At 43.2% G+C, this 22,105-nt stretch overlaps 1 protein-coding gene across 2 annotated transcripts in view; it reads left to right on the top strand.

The window, feature by feature from the left end:
• Nucleotides 1-22,105, top strand: part of LOC126266783 (synaptic vesicle glycoprotein 2C-like) — a 329,005-nt gene that overhangs the window by 114,284 nt on the left and 192,616 nt on the right. The window contains exons 9-12 of one of the 2 annotated variants that reach the window (XM_049971321.1): nt 511-625; nt 753-912; nt 10,478-10,605; nt 18,217-18,559. In XM_049971321.1, the coding sequence (XP_049827278.1) occupies nt 511-625; nt 753-912; nt 10,478-10,605; nt 18,217-18,272 (459 nt within the window). In that variant the 3' untranslated portion in view covers nt 18,273-18,559. Of the gene's footprint in view, nt 1-510; nt 626-752; nt 913-10,477; nt 10,606-18,216; nt 18,560-22,105 lie in introns of those variants that run through there. The other variant, XM_049971322.1, reaches the window with a different exon arrangement.

The following is a 22,105-nucleotide window of genomic DNA, read 5'->3' as shown; positions in this document are numbered from 1 at the left end:
CTGCGCCAGACACTTTTTGTCTTATACAGGCTTTGCCGACTGCAACGCCGTATTCTACCTGTTTCCATATCTCTGTATTTGAATACGCATGCCTATACCAGTTCATTTGGCGCTTTAGTGTATATGCTGCCGGCGGAGGTTCGAGTCCTCCTTCAGGCATGGGTGTGTGTGTTTGTCCTTAGGACAATTTAGGTGCAGTTGTGTGTAAGCTTAGGGACTGATGAACTTAGCAGTTAAGTCCCATAAGATTTCACACACATTTGAACATTTCTTGTATATGCTGCCGGTTTCGGTACAGACATAAGAGCGTCAGTTTATCGGTGCTGCACTGCGTCTGTTTGTACTGATGGTTCATCTGTGACGCTTTGGCATTAATTCACTTACACGTTCTGTCCATTCAACTAAACTTCCCTAAAAGTTGTCTTTGCTAATAATAGGAAGGAGGTACGTCATCTTGTAGTACACAGGAAGCTCTCTACACCCGGTGACTTAGGTACTATAATTTTACAGACAGTGGCCAACAGCCGACTGTACATCAACTCCATCATCGTGGGTGCGGTGTCGGCACTGGGCTACAGCTGCGCGGGCCAGTTCGTCAACTGGCTGGGCTACCGCACTCTGATGAGTGAGTACGAACGACATCGGCCAGCGCCGATGTTCATTCGTTTTCTGGGCCGGCGGTGTTAAATACCTAACCACATTTACTCAGCTGTGAGATTAGGCTGAGCTGAGATGGTGTGCGTCTCTTGCAGTGATCTGCTTCTTCTCGAGCGGAGCTTTCGGCATCGGTGTCCAGTGGTCGACCAACACTGACCTGACGCTGGCCATGCTGTCACTGTACCTGGCGCTCGTCGGCATCTGCTCCACCTGCATGATGGGCGTCGTCGTCACCATATTCCCCACCTCTCTAAGGTACGCTGGTGATAATACGCAGCAGAGAAACAAGGACGCTGGAGTATTTCGTTAAAACAGTTTTGCTATGAGGACCAGTCAAATGAAAACCGAACGCCCGTCACAACGGGACATGATTCTATCGAGAAGTAATCACTGCACAACTTAAGACGTACACCCACTCAGAGACGAGACGATCAGTTCCTTTTTCGAAAACGAGGGCGGCAGCTGATTGATTCACATCCCACTCTTGCACTTCCTTGTCCGACTGAAAGCGACATTCATACGTGTCTTTCTTCAGGCCGCCAAAGATGTGAAAATCACACGGCGAAAGATCCGTGCTGTACGAAGAAAATGGCAGTGTCTCCCAACGAAATTTCAGAAGCATAATAGCATGCTATTGGCAGTGTGAGGGCGAGTGTTACCATGAAAAATGATGATTCCGTCCGACGGAATTCCCGGACGAAGAAGTGGACGAGCGGGTGCATTTGTAGATCCATCAGCGACCGGCCGAGTCCTGCAAAAAAGGAATTGATCGTCTCGTCTTCCAGTGGGATAAATGTGTTGACACAATGGTGGTCCCATTGTGGCGGGTGTTCGATTTCACTTGACTGCTCAGTATATTCTGAATTAGGATGACAACAAGGGGATATCAATCCTACTCCTCGCAGGAAGTTGCACAACATTGAATGTGTATTAGGAGAGGCCTCAAAAAGGAGGTTACCACTAGTATAACAGGCCAGGTAACTTTCACTGAATGCAGCACTGTGCTTCACAGTCACACACATACGTAACGCTGTTTTTCAGTACAGTCACCAAGTCTCCGTAACCAACGGTCGGAACGTTTTACCAATCGTCGAATTCCCCGACGATAAAAATCCGCTATTTTGACACGTATACGATCGAAAACACCTGTGTGAATGTTCTCAGGGTTGTAAAATCTCTTTTCTCTCACAAGGTTTTTCAGCTTGCCGAAAAGACGAACTTCCTGATGCAGTATCTTGACTCCCAGATGAGTTCCACAGACGTCTGTGCGAAAAAGGGCAAATTGTTGGGCCATTTCTGTACGTTTGGCCGTGACATTGAGTTGTATCCACATACCATCAGAAATTAACGATCAATCCTTCGGGAATTGAGACGTTTGGCACAATAATTGTGCTATCCTGCGTCGTACTTCAAATCTGGCGCTTACTTCTGTTTGCCTCCCCATTTCAATTGTAGCTGTGATGAACTTGTTAATCACACCGCAGCAGAACTGTGTGTACCCGGAACCTGTGACAGAAACTCTCTTCTGTCGATGAGTCAATCTTGTTGTGGAATGGTCTTACCGTCGGACGACGCGCGTAACTTACTTTGTGAAGTGCCTACGCAATATCGTGCGAGATGGTACACATGTTAAGGCACTATATTTACGACCGAGCGGAGTAGGATTAAAATCCCCTTGTTGTCATCCTAATTCAGAATCTCTATGCCTCCCTCATCACTTGACGTGAATATCGAATCGTTACGTACCCCTGCTACGGTCGCAGGTTCGAATCCTGCCTCGAGCATGGATGTGTGTGATGTCCTTAGTTTAGTTAGGTTTAAGTAGTTCTAAGTTTAGGGGACTGATGACCTCACATGTTAAGTCCCATAGTGCTTAGAGCCATTTGAACCATTTGTTTCGATACGTACCCTTCCACCATCGTTCTCCAGGCTGAGCGAGAGTTCCAAACACTGCGTCGTGATAATTGACCCCCACCCTTTCTTCCTCTTTTCATGAACTCAAGGTGACATTAACTGTGAAATAAAACTCGAAAATTTTTCAGTGTGCAAGGGATTAAGCTGTAGAGAAAAACATAACCCCTTCGTATCTCACGCTATCGAGGTCGTAAGAGATGGACATGATAATCAGTGAAAACACGTTACCAATGTCATGGCGTACATTGTATACATAATGGCCAAGCTAGGAATGTGGGCGACAGGATATGCAATGAATATCATGGTAGTAAATTGAAGGCATAATTGACACTGAAGTGATTTATTGGAAGAAGGGATACAGAGCTCATGAATGGGGGAAGACATGACGGAAAACTTCAGTCTCTCCAAGAACAGTCTGTTGCTTGCCGAGGCCAGTAACAGAGAGAGCGAGCAAACGCCTGAGGCCCGCTATAGCTAAATGTCCTCCGATATGACTTGGTGAAGCTCATCGATCGTCTGAGAAGCGGAGATACGGCACCTGGGTCTTCGCTTCCATGCCCCAGGCTTGGTGCAGTATCGAAACTACCTGCACTGCTACACTAGTTACAATTAGTAACAATTAAGCACTGAACAGTTGGTAGGCCACCCCGATCGTGGAAGAGCGTTGCATACAGCAAAGCTACAATCACCTTTGCCAACGAACGAAGTCTGTCATTGCTGTGCAACGTATTTTCACCGGGTATAGAATAGAGTACTAGAAAGAGTAATTTTACCTACTACTGATGCTGTTTGGGATTCCATTATTAAAGAATCTGTGGAGATGCACACTGCGGAAAACCTTATCAATCTGGACAGAGGCTGTCGGTTGGACAACACATGAAATCCCGTTACCTCCACCATTTGTTCTCAGCAAAAGCGGCACACTACTATCTTTTTTAAATTATTGGCTTTCGGGGCATGCCATCTTAATAGTGGAACTCAGTCATGGCGATACGAAAGTGAGGATAACACAACACCCAGTCCCCAAGCCGAGAAAATCTCCGACCTGGCAGGGAATCGGACCTTGGCCCCTTCGCTTAATAATCCGCTACACTGAATGCGGAGTTACCGAGGTGGACAGCAGACTCGTTGAGAGCCATTGAGAGCGGCAGCCCGACGGGACAGCTGAGTTTCGCGTTTTCAGCATCTAGGGCACTGCCGATAAGCAGTGTTCTCCTGGTAGTTAGAATGTGAGACGTACAGAGGACGCTACCAACTACTGCAACGTGGGTAGCCTGTGACATACATCGTCTGCTCACCTAGATGTGCCCAGATGAAAAATCACTGCGTAATGCACAGCCTGCTGCAGACGTGAAATACCATCGAGTGTTCTATGCGCCAGAAAATTTTCTAGATTCACATCCGACTTTAACAAGTTGGTTTAGAATGGTCGAAGAAAGCATCAGTATTCTCTGTTGGGATTTACAGTTACCCATTTATTTTAACAGACAGAATACGATAGAAGCCTGGAAGAGACAGCGACTATGTCCTACATTTCAATACCTGTAATTAAACAAAATTTAATCCTCTCTACCTACCGAGGCAGGATTCGAACCTGCGACCGTAGCAGGGGTACGTAACGATTCGATATTCACCTCAAGTGATGAGGGAGGCATAGAGATTCTGAATTAGGATGACAACAAGGGGACTTCAATCCTACTCCTCTAGGTCGTAAATATAGTGCCTTAACGTGTGTACCATCTCGCACGATATTGCGTAGGCACTTCACAAAGTAAGTTACGCGCGTCGTCCGACGGTAAGACCATTCCACAACAAGAAAGATTGACTCATCGACAGAAGAGAGTTTCTGTCACAGGTTCCCGGTAGACACGGTTCCGGACTGCGTGCCTAGAACCGCGAGACCACCGCGGACGGCTGTCTTTGCAAAATTTTTTATCAAGAGATTATTTACATCACTGAGTTTACTGTGACTAAATTCCTTGTTGTTGGTCCACTACTTTTCTTTGTGTACTGAACCCTACATCACTGATTATTAGTGATTTTTCCATCATCTGGAGATTTTTTGCAGCTTAAGGTTAAAGAAGACAAAATGAATTTCTGTCGTTGCTCTACGTTTGCATTAGCAGGATGTTAGTGAAACAAGGGCGTCTATTAATCCCAGTCTACAACAACCAGTCCGACACTAGGTAACAGCGTGGACAAGACCAAGGACCTCAGGACTACTTGTGATCATTAGGTTACTGAGATAAAATTTGTGTGTACATGTGGACAGTATTTTCCTTTTCTCTCTAGTGATATTTCGTGGTGGCAGTTTCAGGGAAGGAACGAAGTACGAGGAGCTTTGGCTGTAATGCTCAAACGGTTGAAGTTCGACATCCAGTCTAGCTACAGATGACTTCCTGGAACCCTATTTTACAAGATGATACCATACATCTGTAAGTCGTCACTATTCATAACTCACCTACGGTAGCGTTTTTATAGGCGACTGTACAAGATACTGAAATTTTTGTGCAAAGAAATTTGTTCACATCGTATAACCATGCGACTGTAGAACCGTATGTCCGCTAATTATATTTGCATAGTACGGCCATAAAACTCGATTCACGTGGGATTATTGCATTATGGTTTCTCCCTTCATTACGTGCACAGACTTTGCGGGAAAATTTCTTACAGAGCCGCAGGGAGAATATAATCATATCCGTAAATGCTTCAGTTTAAGTTACTACAGATTTCACTTTATTTTAATGAGATGTTATAATTTAGTCGCCCTGTGATGTAATTTCCGAAGTTTTCCGCAGAACAGCAAATAAGAATATAGAAAAGCGGAAAAGCTGTAATAAACCTCATAGTGGACACATTATTGCAGCCAAGACAGACGCAAAGACAACATACGCCGTAGTAATACAGGGAGTAGATTGAAAAATCAGCCAACCAATTGCAAATAAAGGTTTATTATCCCTTTACCATGGTTTCGAAATTTGTAAAAATATCTTCTTCAGAAGCATTGGCCTTATTACATCGCACGATGCCACAATAGTTCAGATGAAGCCGAGCGGCTTTGCTGTTTCGCAGCCATGTTTCAGATTTTTGTAATACAGAGAGCCCTAGGAGGAATGGTCAGTATTCGGGAATATGACTCTAACTATCATTCGAAACAAAAGCGTCTAGTAAATATGGACTCCAAAACGCATACTTTTAGAGCTAGTAGCAGTTCATCATCTTCCATACAGCAAAACATATTTCTTCTATTGCAAGCTCTTTGATTTCCAAATTTTGAGAAGTGACAGTAAGGACAAAAAAAAAGTGCAGTACACAGGGCATCCGAAGTGCATATCTTAAGAGCTATGATCACTCGTTCACGTTCCCTACTGTGGACCACATCTCTTCTACTAAAATAGTCCTCATGGCTCTTAAGGAATGGATTCTAGAACCCATGATTGTTAGAAAATTCTATACTGTTTCATCCTTAGTTTCTCCAAAAATACGGAAAGAAAAGAGGCTGAAGTAGAAGAGATTTGTTTCACAATGTCTAAGATGAAGAAGTGGTCTCTACTCTTAAGGTACGCATTTTACATACATTTTTGCTTCGAATGACCGTTCCAGTCATATCACTGAATATGGGGTGGTGGGGTTTAGGGTTCCGTTGGATAGGTCAAGAGTCCACTACACACAGCAGGCGGCTACACGGGTAACAGGGGTTGTGTGGCGTGGACTGGGCGTTTTTTTTAGGTTAGATGGCCTCGAGCAAGTACAGAAAGGGCAACAGCCTCAACGGGTGCGGGGCAAAGTCAAGACATGCGGGGACCAAGCAGCAACTGGGATTGTAACTGTAAACTGTCGAAGCTGCATCGTAAAGTACCGGAACTTCAAGCTCTGACAGAAAGCACCGAAGCTGAAATCGTTATAGGTACGGAAAGATGGCTTAAGCCAGAGATAAATTCTGCCGAAATTTTTAGAAAGGCACAGACGGTGTTTAGAAAGGATGTATTGCATGCAACCGGTGGTGGCGTGTTTGTCGCTGTTAGTAGTAGTTTATCCTGTAGTGAAATAGAAGAGGATAAGTCCTGTGAATTATTATGGGTGGATGTTACACTCAACAACCGATCTAGGTTAATAAGTAGCTCCTTTTACCGACCTCCCGACTCAGCAGCATTAGTGGCAGAAGAACTAAGAGAAAATTTGGAATTTAACATAAATTTTTTCAGCATGTTATAGTCTTAGGTGGAGATTTCAATTTACCAGATATAGACTGTGACACTGAAATGTTTAGGATGGGTGTTAGGGACAGAGCATCGAGTGACATTATACTGAGTGCACTATCCGAAAATTACCTCGAGCAATTAAACAGAGAACCGACTCTTGGAGATAACATCTTGGACCTACTGATAACAAACAGACCCGAACTTTTCGAGTCTGTAAGCGCAGAACAGGGAATCAGTGGTCATAAGGCCGTTGCAGCATCCCTGAATATGCAAGTAAATAGGAATATAAAAAAAGGGAGGAAGATTTATCTGTTTAGCAAGAGTAATAGAAGGCAGATTTCAGACTACCAGAACTGAAGACCACAACAACAACAAAACAGATCAAAACAAAAATTTGTGTTTATGGAAAAAGTTCAAATCAATCGTAAAATGCGTTTTAGACAGAGACGTGCTGAGTAAAACTGTGAGGGACGGGAAAAACCCACCGTGGTTCAACAACAAAGTTAAGAAACTACTGCGAAGCTTCACTCCAAGTTTAAACGCAGCCAAAACCTCTCAGACAATCAGAAGCTAAACGATGTTAAAGTTAGCGTAAGGAAGGCTATGCGTGAAGCGTTCAGTGAATTCGAAAGTAAAATTCTATGTTCCGACTTGACAGAAAATTCTAGGAAGTTCTGGTCTTACTTTAAATCAGTAAGTGGCTCAAAAAAGTATATCCAGACACTCCGGGATGATGATGGCACTGAAACAGAGGATTACACGCGTAAAGCTGAAATACTAAACACCGTTCTCCAAAGTTGTTTCACAGAGGAAGACCGCACTGCAGTTCCTTCTCTAAATCCTCGCACAAACGAAAAAATGACTGACATCGAAATAAGTGTCCAAGGAATAGAAAAACAACTGGAATCACTCAACAGAGGACAGTCCACTGGACCTGACGGGATACTCATTCGATTCTACACAGAGTACGCGAAAGAGCTTGCCCCCCTTCTAACAGCCGTGTGCCGCAAGTCTCTAGAGGAACGGAAGCTTCCAAATGATTGGAAAAGAGCACAGGTAGTCCCAGTCTTCAAGAAGGGTCGTCGAGCAGATGCGCAAAACTATAGACCTATATCTCTGTCGTCGATCTGTTGTAGAATTTTAGAATATACTTTTTGCTCGCGTATCATGTCGTTTCTGAAAACCCAGAATCTACTCTGTAGGAATCAACATGGATTCCATAAACAGTGATCGTGTGAGACCCAACTCGCTTTATTTGTTCATGAGACCCAGTAAATATTAGATACAGGCTCCCAGGTAGATGCTATTTTCCTTGACTTCCGGAAGGCGTTCGATACAGTTCCGCACTGTCGCCTGATAAACAAAGTAAGAGCCTACGGAATATCAGGCCAGCTGTGTGGCTGGATTGAAGAGTTGCTAGAAAACAGAAAGCAGCATGTTGTTATCAATGGAGAGACGTCTACAGACGTTAAAGTAACCTCTGGCGTGCCACAGGAGAGTGTTATGGGACCATTACTTTTCACAATATATATAAATGACCTGGTAGATAGTGTCGGAAGTTCCATGTGGCTTTTCGCGGATGATGCTGTAGTATACAGAGAAGTTGCAGCATTAGAAAATTGCAGCGAAATGCAGGAAGATCTGCAGCGGATAGGCACTTGGTGCAGGGAGTGGCAACTGACCCTTAACATAGACAAATGTAATGTATTGCGAATACATAGAAAGAAGGATCCTTTATTGTATGATAGCGGAACAAACACTGGTAGCAGTTACTTCTGTAAAATATCGGGGAGTGTGCGTGCGGAACGATTTGAAGTGGAATGATCATATAAATGTAGATGTAGATCTAGACCATTCCTCCTGTACAGATACTATTTAGATTCTATGAGGACGCTGTATAGAGTACATTAAAATCCTCAACTGATGAAACAAAAATAAAGTTACATATTAAGTTGTTTCAGTTATAACTGAAAAAGCATTGTTCAGTGCACATCCAAACTACGTTTACAGGAAATGTCACACGTTATTAACGCACACAAACTGACACACGTGATCAAAATGATCCATTCATGTAGTCGTCGTATCTCGGGCTGCCCTGCAGGTGGTGTGAAGACCTTATAAGCTTTCCATGACACAATGACACAGCGTTTCCGTATTCGGAACTTCCCCTGCAAAAATTTATCCTTTTAGGTGTTCCCCAGGGAAGCGTCCTGGGACCTCTACTGTTCCTGATCTATATAAATGACCTGGGTGACAATCTGAGCAGTTCTCTTAGACTGTTCGCAGATGATGCTGTAATTTACCGTCTAGTAAGGTCATCCGAAGACCAGTATCAGTTGCAAAGCGATTTAGAAAAGATTGCTGTATGGTGTGTCAGGTGGCAGTTGACGCTAAATAACGAAAAGTGTGAGATGATCCACATGAGTTCCAAAAGAAATCCGTTGGAATTCGATTACTCGATAAATAGTACAATTCTCAAGGCTGTCAATTCAACTAAGTACCTGGGTGTTAAAATTACGAACAACTTCAGTTGGAAGGACCACATAGATAATATTGTCGGGAAGGCGAGCCAAAGGTTGCGTTTCATTGGCAGGACACTTAGAAGGTGCAACAAGTCCACTAAAGAGACAGCTTACACTACAATCGTTCGTCCTCTGTAAGAATATTGCTGCGCAGTGTGGGATCCTTACCAGGTGGGATTGACGGAGGACATCGAAAGGGTGCAAAAAAGGGCAGCTAGTTTTGTATTATCACGTTATAGGGGAGAGAGTGTGGCAGATATGATACACGAGTTGGGATGGAAGTCATTAGAGCATAGACGTTTTTCGTCGCGGCGAGACCTTCTTACGAAATTTCAGTCACCAACTTTCTCTTCCGAATGGGAAAATATTTTCTTGAGCCCAACCTACATAGGTAGGAATGACCATCAAAATAAAATACGAGAAATCAGAGCTCGAACAGAAAGGTTTAGGTGTTCGTTTTTCCCGCTCGCTGTTCGGGAGTGGAATAGTAGAGAGATAGTATGATTGTGGTTCGATGAACCCTCTGCCAAGCACTTAAATGTGAATTGCATAGTAGTCATGTAGATGTAGATGTAGGTGTTTCCACAGACAAGTAGTCAAAGAGTGTAAGTCGTATGAACGTACATGTCATTTGACTTGTATTCCATACGATTGACGTCGTGCAGTACATCTCGAACATTCGCAGTTCTATATCCTGGAGCTCCAAATCGTCAATGCTAACCCCATCATGGGTTGAACAGGTGCAGAGAAAACCCGACTACTAACTCAGATAATGGTGGATAAGTCGGAATGAACATTTGTCATACGTCGAAACTTCCTCATCGACTATTAAAAAAGCTACTGTAACACCACTAATGCTCGAAAAATTTAATCCTCTTTCCAAATTTCTGCTTGATTTCCTTCACGCTCCGATCGATATAGAGGTTGAACAACAGATATACGAATGAAATTATTCTGGGACATAGGCCGCTTCATTCTAAGACACCAAAACAACTGAAATACTGAGACTTCGACCGAATGACATCTGAGCACTGACTGCCATGTAAGTAGTGACAGAATCTGACTAGCTCATAACCTCCATAAGACCGTAATCAACTGATGCTAACGAATGAAAAATTGAGTGGATTTTATCCGTTATCGGCAAACAGTACACGGTAAAACTAGGTCGTTTCTCTGTTACAGGACCACGGCTGTCAGCCTGACCATGATGTTCGGCCGAATCGCTGCTCTATCGGGCAACGTCATCTTCCCTGTGCTGCTGGACATAAGCTGTCAGCTGCCCTTCTTCATTGTTAGCGGTGTTAACATAGGTAAGTATTATATTTATCTGCCAAGCGTAGCAGTTGCTCAAGGTTGTACTAAGTACTTCAGTGATGATAAATTTGCGGAAATTTGGAAATTTGTGGTAAGGTCTTATGGGACCAAATTGTTGAGGTCATCGGTCCCTAAGCTTACACACTACTTAATCTAACTTAAACTAACTTACGCTACGGCCAACACATACACCCACGCCCGAGGGAGGGCTCGAACCTCTGACGGAGAGAGCCACGCGGACCGTGACAAGGCGCCTCAGACGGCGCGCGGTCAATATAAATGTGCGTGATAAGTGCAAAGTAAGAGGTATGTTTCACGAATATGCTGATAGACGTGATTACACTCCCGTATCAAAAGTATTCGGACACGTAGAAGACAGTAACGTGGCACGTGTTCACACGCCGCTTACATGACTGCTTGAACAACGCTAGGGTTCTTTCAATGAGATGACATGATGGAAAACAGTAGCCATTATTCCTCAAGAATAGAAACCAGAGAAGGCACTGATGGTCGCTGTTGTCTGGAGGGAAGTCGTTATTGTAACTTCATTGAGTTCAAGTTGGGACTGATGACCACAGCAGTTGAGTCCCATAGTGCTCAGAGCAATTTGAACCTCAGTTCAAGTTGGGACTCTGGACAGGCCAAACCATTTCAACAATGTTATTGTCCACGAACCATTACCTCGCGACGCTGCTTTACACTAATGAGCCAAAACATTATGACACTTGCTAAATAGCTTGTTTGCCCATCTTTGGAACGAGATACATCACTGATTCCACGTATCAGAGATCCGACAGTTTTTTGGTAAGTTTATGGGCGTATGTGGCATTAGATGTCTACGCAAAGTTTATTTAATTAATTTAAATGAAGGGCCACTGATTTGCGTACGCGGTGATGGTGGCCGATAGCGAGCCAGATGGTTTCCATAGGATCTACATCAGGCGAATTTGCTGGCCGAGACGTCAATGAGCGTTCACTATAATGCTCCTCAAGCCACTGTAGCTCAGTTCCGGCTACGATACACGGATATTAATACTGCTGAAAGATGACATGACCGTCGGGGAAGACGTCATGCGCGAAGCGATTCAGGTGGTTCGCTGCTGTCAGGGTGTCTTCGATTACTTTATTCGCACGAAGTAATGGCCGCTATCGACAGGGGATCTCAAGTTGATTCCGTATTTCTAGATTTCCGGAAAGCTTTTGACACCGTTCCTCACAAGCGACTTCTAATCAAGCTGCGGAGCTATGGGGTATCGTCTCAGTTGTGCGACTGGATTCGTGATTTCCTGTCAGGAAGGTCGCAGTTCGTAGTAATAGACGGCAAATCATCGAGTAAAATTGAAGTGATATCAGGTGTTCCCCGGGGAAGCGTCCTGGGACCTCTACTGCTCCTGATCTATATAAATGACCTGGGTGACAATCTGAGCAGTTCTCTTAGACTGTTCGCAGATGATGCTGTAATTTACCGTCTAGTAAGGTCATCCGAAGACCAGTATCAGCTGCAAAGCGATTTAGAAAAGATTGCTGTATGGTGTGTCAGGTGGCAGTTGACGCTAAATAACGAAAAGTGTGAGATGATCCACATGAGTTCCAAAAGAAATCCGTTGGAATTCGATTACTCGATAAATAGTACAATTCTCAAGGCTGTCATTTCAACTAAGTACCTGGGTGTTAAAATTACGAACAACTTCAGTTGGAAGGACCACATAGATAATATTGTCGGGAAGGCGAGCCAAAGGTTGCGTTTCATTGGCAGGACACTTAGCAGATGCAACAAGTCCACTAAAGAGACAGCTTACACTACACTCGTTCGTCCTCTGTTAGAATATTGCTGCGCGGTGTGGGATCCTTACCAGGTGGGATTGACGGAGGACATCGAAAGGGTGCAAAAAAGGGCAGCTCGTTTTGTATTATCGCGTTATAGGGGAGAGAGTGTGGCAGATATGATACACGAGTTGGGATGGAAGTCATTACAGCATAGACGTTTTTCGTCGCGGCGAGACCTTCTTACGAAATTTCAGTCACCAACTTTCTCTTCCGAATGCGAAAATATTTTGTTGAGCCCAACCTACATAGGTAGGAATGATCATCAAAATAAAATAAGAGAAATCAGAGCTCGAACAGAAAGGTTTAGGTGTTCGTTTTTCCCGCTCGCTGTTCGGGAGCGGAATAGTAGAGAGATAGTATGATTGTGGTTCGATGAACCCTCTGCCAAGCACTTAAATGTGAATTGCAGAGTAGTCATGTAGATGTAGATGTAGATGTAGTACCTGCAAGCGCAAGAGAATGTCTCCTATAGCATAATTAGCATAATACTGCTCCCATAATCGTGCGCCTGTGGCACATAGCACGTTCCGAGCCGTCGTTCATCTCGATGACGCCGTCTGTGGAGACGACCATCGACCTAGCGTAGCAAAAATGTTTTTCACCCGAAGAGCTGAGGCGTTCCCATTGATCGGCTGTCGAATCCCGATGGTCCCGTGTCCATTACAATCGTAACTGACGATATCGTTGGGTCAACGCGTGAGCACGTAGGAGTGGTCTGCTGAGGAGCTCCATGTTCAACAATGTACCATGAACGGTGTGCTCCCAAACACTTCTTCGTTCACGAGCATTATGCTCTTTCAGTGGAGATGCCACGGATCAGCATCTACCCTACGTTACACAGCTGACAAGCCTCTCAACCCCGCGTTCAGTGAAGAGTAGTGGACTCCAACCATTCAGCGACTAGTGGTAGTGTTACTGTCCTATCTCTTTCCGTAGATGCTCACGCGAGTCGAGCGTAAACATTGGACCATCTTCGCCGATTTCGAGACACGCGTTTAAAGAGGCTGCGTAATAATAACCTGATCTTTGTCGAAGTTGCTTACCTCAAGGAATTTCGCCATTTTTAGCCCATATCTTCACTAGGCTGTCCCCCATCAGCGTCTGCTCCACTTTCACACTTTCGTTACCGCGTCATATGCCGGCAATGCCACCAGGTGGCACCGAACGTTGCGGTGAGCAGCGGTCATAATGTTTTGGCTTATCCCCCCATGAACCAAGGATCTTGTCGTTGGTAGGTAGGCTTGTGTTTCTCAGCGATACAGATAGCCGTACCGTAGGTGCAACAACAACGGAGGGTTATCTGTTGAAAGGCTAGACAAACGTGTGGTTCCTGAAGAAGGGTAGCAGCCATTTCAGTAGTTGCAAGGGCAACAGTCTGGATGATTGACTGATCTGGCCTTGTAACAATAACCAAAACGGCCTTGCTGTGCTGATACTGCGAATGGCAGAGAGCTAGGGGAAACTACGGCCGTAATTTTTCCCGAGGGCTTGCAGCTTTACTGTATGATTAAATGATTCCGAAGGTAAAATAGTCCCCCATTCGGATCTTCGGGCGGGGACTACTCAAGAGGATGTCGTTATCAGGAGAAAGAAAACTGGCGCTCTACGGATCTAGCGTGGAATGTCAAATCACTTAATCGGGCAGGTAGGTCAGAAAATTTAAAAACGAAAATGGATAGGTTAAAGTTAGATATAGTGGGAATTACTGAAGTTCGGTTGCAGGAGGAACAAGACTTCTGGTCAGGTGACTACAGGGTTATAAACACAAAATCAAATAGGGGTAATGCAGAAGTAGGTTTAATAATGAATAGGAAAATAGGAATGCGGGTAAGCTACTACAAACAGCATAGTGAACGCATTATTGTGACCAAGATAGACACGAAGCCCACACCTACTATAGTAGTACAAGTTTATATGTCAACTAGCTCTGCAGATGACGAAGAAAATGAAGAAATGTATGATGAAATAAAAGAAATTATTCAGATAGTGAAGGGTGACGAAAATTTAATAGTCATGGCTGACTGGAATTCGGTAGTAGCAAAAGGGAGAGAAGGAAACGTAGTAGGTGAATATGGATTGGGACTAAGAAATTAAAGAGAAAGCCTCCTGGTAGAATTTTGCACAGAGCACAACTTAATCATAGCTAACACTTTAAGAATCATGAAAGAAGGTTGTATATATGGAAGAACCCTGGAGATACTAAAAGATATGAGATAGATTGTATAATGGTAAGACAGAGATTTAGGAACCAGGTTTTAAATTGTAAGACATTTCCAGGGGCAGATTTGGACTCTGACCACAATCTATTATTGACCTGTAGATTAATACTGAAGGGACGGCAAAAAGGTGGGAATTTAAGGAAATGGGACCTGGATAAACTGAAAGAACCAAAGGTTGTACAGTGTTTCAGGGAGAGCATAAGGGAACAATTGACAGAAATGGGGAAAAGAAATACAGTAGAAGAAGAATGGGTAGCTTTGGGGGATGAAGTAGTGAAGGCAGCAGAGGATCAAATAGGTAAAAAGACGAGGGCTAGTAGAAATACTTGGGTAACAGAAGATATATTGAATTTAATTGATGAAAGGAGAAAGTATAAAAATGCAGTAAATGAAGGAGGCAAAAAGGAATACAAACGTCTCAAAAATGAGATCGACAGGAAGTGCAAAATGGCTAAGCAAGGATGGCTAGAGGACAAATGTAAGGATGTAGGGGCATAAATCACTAGGGGTAAGATAGATCCTGCCTACAGGAAAATTAAAGAGACCTTTGGAGAAAAGAGAACCACTTGTATGAATATCAAGAGCTCAGATGGAAACCCAGTTCTAAGCAAAGAAGGGAAAGCAGAAAGGTGGAAGGAGTATACAGAGAGTCTATACAAGGGCGATGTACTTGAGGACAATATTATGGAAATGGAAGATGATGTAGGTGAAGATGAAATGGGAGACATGATACTGCGTGAAGAGTTACAGAGCACTGAAAGACCTGAGTCGAAACAAGGCCCCGGGAGTAGACAACATTCCATTAGAACTACTAATAGCTTTGCGAGAGCCAGCCCTGACAAAACTCTACCATCTGGTGAGCAAGATGTATGAGACAGAAGAAATACCCTCAGACTTCAAGAAGAACATAATAATTCCAATCCCAAAGAAAGCAAGTGTTGACTGATGTGAAAATTACCGAACTATCAGTTTAATAATCCACGGCTGCAAAATACTAACACGAATTCTTTACAGGCGAATGGAAAAACAGGTAAAAGCCGACCTCGGGGAAGATGAATTAGGATTCCGTAGTAATGTTGGAACATGTGAGGAATACTGACCCTACGACTTATCTTAGAAGATAGATTAAGGAAAGGCAAACCTACGTTTCTAGCATTTGTAGACTTAGAGAAAGCTTTTGACAATGTTGACTGGAATATTCTCTTTCAAGTTCTAAAGTTGGCAGGGGTAAAATACAGGGAGCGATAAGCTATTTACAATTTGTACAGAAACCAGATGGCAGTTATAAGAGTCGACGGGCATGAAAGGGAAGCAGTGGTTGGGAAAGGAGTAAGACAGGGTTGTAGCCTCTCCCGGATGTTATTCAATCTGTATATTGAGCAGGCAGTAAAGGAAAGAAAAGAAAAATTCGTAGTAGGTGTTAAAATTCACGGAGAAGAAGTAAAAACTTTGAGGCTCGCCGATGACATTGTAATTCTGTCAGAGACGGCAAAGGACCTGGAAGAGCAGTTGAACGGAATGGATAGTATCTTGAGGGGGGTATAAGATGAACATCAACAAAAGCAAAACGAGGATAATGGAATGTAGTCGGATTAAGTCGGTTGATGCTGAGGGAATTAGATTAGGAAATGAGACAAAGTAGTAAAGGAGTTTTGCTATTTGGGGAGCAAAATAACTGATGATGGTCGAAGTAGAGAGGATATAAAATGTAGACTGGCAACGGCAAGGAAAGCGTTTCTGAAGAAGAGAAATTTGTTAACATCGAGCATAGATTTAAGTGTCAGGAAGTCATTTCTGAAAGTGTTTGTATGGAGTGTAGCCATGTATGGAAGTGAAACATGGACGATAAATAGTTTGGACAAGACGAGAATAGAAGCTTTCGAAATGTGGTGCTACAGAAGACTGCTGAAGATTAGATGGGTAGATCACGTAAATCACGTAAATCATCTCCTAGTACCCACTGCAACCTACATCCTTCTGAATCTGCTTAGTGTATTCATCTCTTGGTCTCCCTCTACGATTTTTACCCTCCACGCTGCCCTCATATACTAAATTGGTGATCCCTTGATGCCTCAAAACACGTCCTACCAACCGATCCCTTCTTCTAGTCAAGTTGTGCCATAAACTTCTCTTCTCCCCAATCCTATTCAATACCTCCTCATTAGTTACGTGATCTACCCATCTAATCTTCAGCATTCTTCTGTAGCATACAGGAACATTAATTTAACCTTACTAGAGCAAGACAAAGCCAACGGTTTTGCCGCAGTGGTAACACCGGTTCCCGTCAGATCACTGGAGTTAATCGCTGTCGAGCTGGGCTAGCACTCGGATGGGTGACCATCCGGTGTGCCGAGCGCTGTCGACAATCGGGGTGCATTCAGCCCTTGTGAGGCAAATTGAGAAGCTACTTGATTGAGAAGTAGCGGGGCTCCGGTCTCGTAAACAGACATACGGCTGGGACAGCGGTGTGCTGACCACAAGCCGGTCCATATCCGCATCTAGTGACGCCTGTGAGATGAGGATGACACGGTAGCCGGCCAGTACCGTTGGGCCTTCCAAGGCTTGTTCGGACGGCGTTAAGTTTAGTTTTACAGCAAGACAAAATCGTAGATAATTAATTTCAAGCGGAAGGGGGGGGGGGGGGGGTGTCAGTTCTGGACTGTGATATCAGAAAACTGTAAAACAAAACTTAATGTGTAACAGGGAATCACTATGTATAAAAACGGCAATACTCTTACTCAAGACAATTTATTCATCAGAAATAAGTGCATGTGCACTATATTTACTTCTGAACTAGCAGAAGTGGAAGACTTCAGGATCGCAATGTATTATGCCTGATCCCTGCGACTGATAACAATAGCAATAATGATAATAATAATAATGTGTAGGCAATACAACAGTGTAGCAGTCATTACATAATTACTAATGTGTTGTGCTGTTTGTTTATCTGTTGCAAAGCGAATAGTGAAGCAATGTAGCCGGCTAGGGTGGCCGAGCGGTTCTAGACGCTACAGTCTGGAACCGCGCGACCGCTACGGTCGCAGGTGCGAATCCTGCCTCAAGTATGGATGTATGTGATGTTCTTAGGTTAGTTAGGTTTAAATAGTTTTAAGTTCTAGGGGACTGATGACCTCAGCAGTTAAGTCCCATAGTGCTCAGAGCCATTTGAACCATTTTTGAAGCAATTTATGGTCTATTTGTAGGAACAGTCTTATGAAAAAGAGGTGGTAGTTATGATCTGTCAAAAACCATTTAGTTTCGTGACCGAAACACCGTTGATCCCTTTTGTATTTTACCTGTCAGAAAATTTCATTTTACCCCTCTGGGAGTAGATCAGAAACCACCAATCTAGTCATAGGTGTGTCATACAGAAACTAGTTTTTAATATATTTCTTGGTGTTCGTTTGGTCAATTTAGTGTTAGTGGCTGAAGAAAGCCATACTAAATTCTGGAAGGAATGTTTTGATACAAAGGGTCTAGGCCGCATGTGCTACTGTACTGCAAAAACTGAGCCACGATCCATAAAGATCTATGTCTGAATAGAACTTCTGCACGTTTCAGCTAACGCTGCTTTCACCCGTTTGCTGCCCGTCACTAAGGGAAAGACGTTAGCGTGAAGCACGTGGACCCACACACTGGCTAAGAGTCAAGCAGTTCCGGATGTCGGTAACGACGCTATGATACCTACGGTCGACTCAGCGCGTCACTGCTGAGATGTCAACATTCTTCACTGCAGGCGCACCTCCTCGTCTTCTGCTTTAACTGCCGGGTGCGCTATTTCTCTCGTAAACACCGTGTGTGTGATAACGCAGCTCAACGGTTCCTCATCCAAGAGAGGAACGTCTCTGTATTGACATGTACATGTTTAACTTATTTATGACAATAAATTCTTTTGTTTTTTTACCTAGAGATCCCTGCATATACTTTTCTTCTAGAAACCACTCCAGATTTATGTAATTCACCAAAATGCTGGAGCTATAAAATCGTGTGGCGGTGTCGTCTGGAAAACACCAAGGAGTAGTTTTAGCCATTTTTGCCGGTAAGGGTTTTGACTGCATCCAACATGTTCATCCTGAGACAATCAGTAACAGTAAGGATAATTAAAACTATTCTCATTTGTTTTTCAGTCGCAGCTGCAATTTTTAATTACATGGCATGTTTCGGTCACTCTGGGTCATCTTCAGATGGAAGTGGTTGTGCCAGCAATCCGTCTTGTTTATTAATAACCCCATTCCGTGTACTACACTCTGATATGAGGTATTAGACAGGCAAGATGGGTTGCTGACGCAAATGCTTCGATCTAAAGATGCTCCAGAGTGATCGAAACATTTCATGTAATGAAAAATGTACAACTGAGACTGACGAATAAACGTAGAAACGGTTTCCTTCTGCCCTTTTCCTTGCGGATATATAATTTAATGCGATTCTGTCTGTTTTAATTATTCGGGAGTTGACCGTCTGGTTTTAAACTTTCTTTGCTTTTTGCGTTTAATTTGATTTGGAAATCGTTGAGATTGAACTTAACAAATACATGGATGGACATGAGAAATGAAAGGTTGCAATAAAGTTTTCATCTGTGATTATTACTTTACTTATGAAATATCCTGTTGCAATTTATAAAAATGAATTTCCTTGAATATTCCCAAAATAATGATTCAAGATTTACTTTTATTCAAGTACTAAAGCTGTTTGTGCAAGAATGAAAATATTATTGTCCATCGAAATTAGCAAACGTTATCACGTTGCAGTGGATTTTTGTTTACTGGAAATACCCCGACTAGCTTTGAAGCAAAAAAAGACTATCTTTACGATATTAAAATGTTTTTTTATATATTGATATATTATCCACTTTTAAATACACTTTACGATATGTTCAGAATTTATCACTTTTTGAATGAAAATTGACAAAAGCTGCGTCTTGTATCCACATGTGAATGCACAAGATAAAACCTATTATCTCTTTTTATTCTGCATCAGGTATGCTGTGAAAAGAAACACTTTATTATTTTCCTTCACCACTACCTGTACCCTTTTTAGGATGTGGTCGTTATAGCGATCGTATATTTAAATCTGCCGCTGCTGCAAACTGCTCGCTCGCGGCGCAGCTTCTCACCGCCAGCGATATCCAATAAAATGCTGGAATTTGTTAAGTAAAATGGGTAATGTCCGGTGTGAACTTTGCAGTAATTGTGACAAACAGATTTTACTAGATAAATATATTTTAGCAGAAACAATTAAAATCTTGACACACCTTTTACAATCCCAGCTACAAATGATGTCGACCATCGACTTATGACAAATGAAGACTATGTAAGAGCCTAATGGAACGTCACGGTTTCCTCTCCAATTCAGTCCGTGCAGAAATCAAGCGTTTCTATTACAATATATTAACTATTTATATCTTAACTAATTCTTGTACAGTCTTTGTCATTTGGATTACGTATCGTTTCTTCTGTGGCGGTTTTCACATCCTCCGCCACAGATAATATTTCACACTCTTTGAATAATCATTTATAATAGCAAAATTTATAATTATATTTTTCGTCACAAAATTAAGTGTCCTTTTGAAATTCAATTAACAAAACACATATAAATTATTTGTTACAGTGAGCACTATACATCGAAATGTTCTTTCAACTTTCACTTTGGATGCGTGTTGCCACAGAACGTTATAGTAAGATGTGCCTGACGTGTGTATGTGAAATGAAGGTGAGTGTAATTGATGCATGTGTAGGGTGGTGTTAAGTTTTTTTAGCACCAAAAGGGCATCCAAACTTAACATTCCGATCCAACAGACGGGATGATCACCAACATTATCCAATGCCCTCACTTCATTAGATGCTGTGGAGAGGTTTGGAACATAATCCTAGTAACTGACACAAAGAGTGTTGATCAGGAGCTTTATGCTACTACATCTCTCCTCCCCTTGCCAGCTGTTTTAGCAACAGCCACAGGTAAGACTGCTGAAGCAGCCGAGTGGTTTGCAGGCCTGTCACTGATGAAATCCTGCAGCTGATTGATGCAGCACAGCTGTCTATCGTAGTAATGATCTGGGGTAGTACTTGAAAAGGCACAACAATGCACTTTCACAGCCATCTGCTTGAAAGGAAGGGAGTTCCTGTCACAAAGCGCCAGTCATTAGCCGAACTTGTTCGTGGACTTAAACTTCTGGAATCGTCGTGACCATTTCCACGCCAATCATCAGCCCAATGTGTGGTCAAACCGCTACAACCTCAATCAGCATCTTCATCAGCTAAGAGCAGCTGCTATTCTAGGGCTCCAAATTTTCAACTGGTTCCACTGAGAGGCGGCCTCTTCCTGGGTGTCATCGCCTGATACTCCAGCCGCCTTCAACGTGTACTGCATTCAATGCAGGGAATTCACTCAGCATTTCTTGTTGCCTGGAGCTGTCTACAATATACGTGAGGCCAGCTGTAAGTGGTTGCTAAGCTGACCCCCCCCCCCCCCCCCCCCCCCTTGCACTCCTTCCAACTTACTTTGAGGTGGCATGTCATCCCTCCATTGTCCACATCCACCATTTTCTTCCTGGGGGCATTGACCTCTTGTATGCAAGTAGTGCTATGTAAATAATACTGTTATTCACTGATAGTGGACGATGCCGACCCACAGATTCTGCAGTGTCATTCTGGGGCACAAGTCGCCTCCTGGCTGCTACTGGCGTCAGAGTTAGTGCTGCTCCTGTGTGTCGTTAACGTTTTGGTGTGGAAACAGCAAGTACTTATATGGGCGAAATCGTGCAGCACCGATGTGTGGTCTAACTTCCATGTTCTCATTGGAAATGAATTGTTTTTTCATTACATGAGGTTGGACAAGAAATGTCTAGTCGCCCAGACCGGTGGATGGAAAGTTCTAGTGTCGTAAGGATATTCACTGAGTGACTTAAAGCGGTTTTCGAGTGTGATAGATATGGTGCACCACGCATTGGGTGTATTACAGGCTCGATTACCTCTGTGAAATACATGGTTAGCCTAGAAGAAGTTCTGTACGCTCCTGCCAACAGTATAGGACTTCTTCGAAGAAATAACAACTAACACGTACCCTCCTTGGATCTGGATAATTTCTGGTAGGTGTGCCAGGCACAGGTTGAACTACTAGCATGTTGAGTTAACCGCGCCACAAGAGAAAAACATCTTGTTGATAAGAATTTTATCCATAGTGGGTGCTGTCGTACTACGTGACTGTTCCTTTATGAGGTTGTAGAAAAATATCCGCAACCAGTCACAATAAAAGGTTGTTTATTTGTCACACGACAGGTTTCGGGCTTGCGCCCATCTTCAGGTTTTTATACATTCATGTACATGTTTGTACTGTTGGAGATCACTGTATAAATACAAAAAAAAATTATTTCCTGGTGACTACACAGATACAAGTGGGCAAATTGTAAGTGGTAAGGCAGCATTTGACGAAAATATATATGTGTACTTACAAA

Source organism: Schistocerca gregaria, chromosome 4 (genome assembly GCF_023897955.1).
Source record: "Schistocerca gregaria isolate iqSchGreg1 chromosome 4, iqSchGreg1.2, whole genome shotgun sequence".
Classification (NCBI taxonomy): Eukaryota; Metazoa; Arthropoda; class Insecta; order Orthoptera; family Acrididae; genus Schistocerca; species Schistocerca gregaria.
Note: the sequence above shows the minus strand (reverse complement) of the source record. Positions and strands in the feature narration are given on the sequence as shown.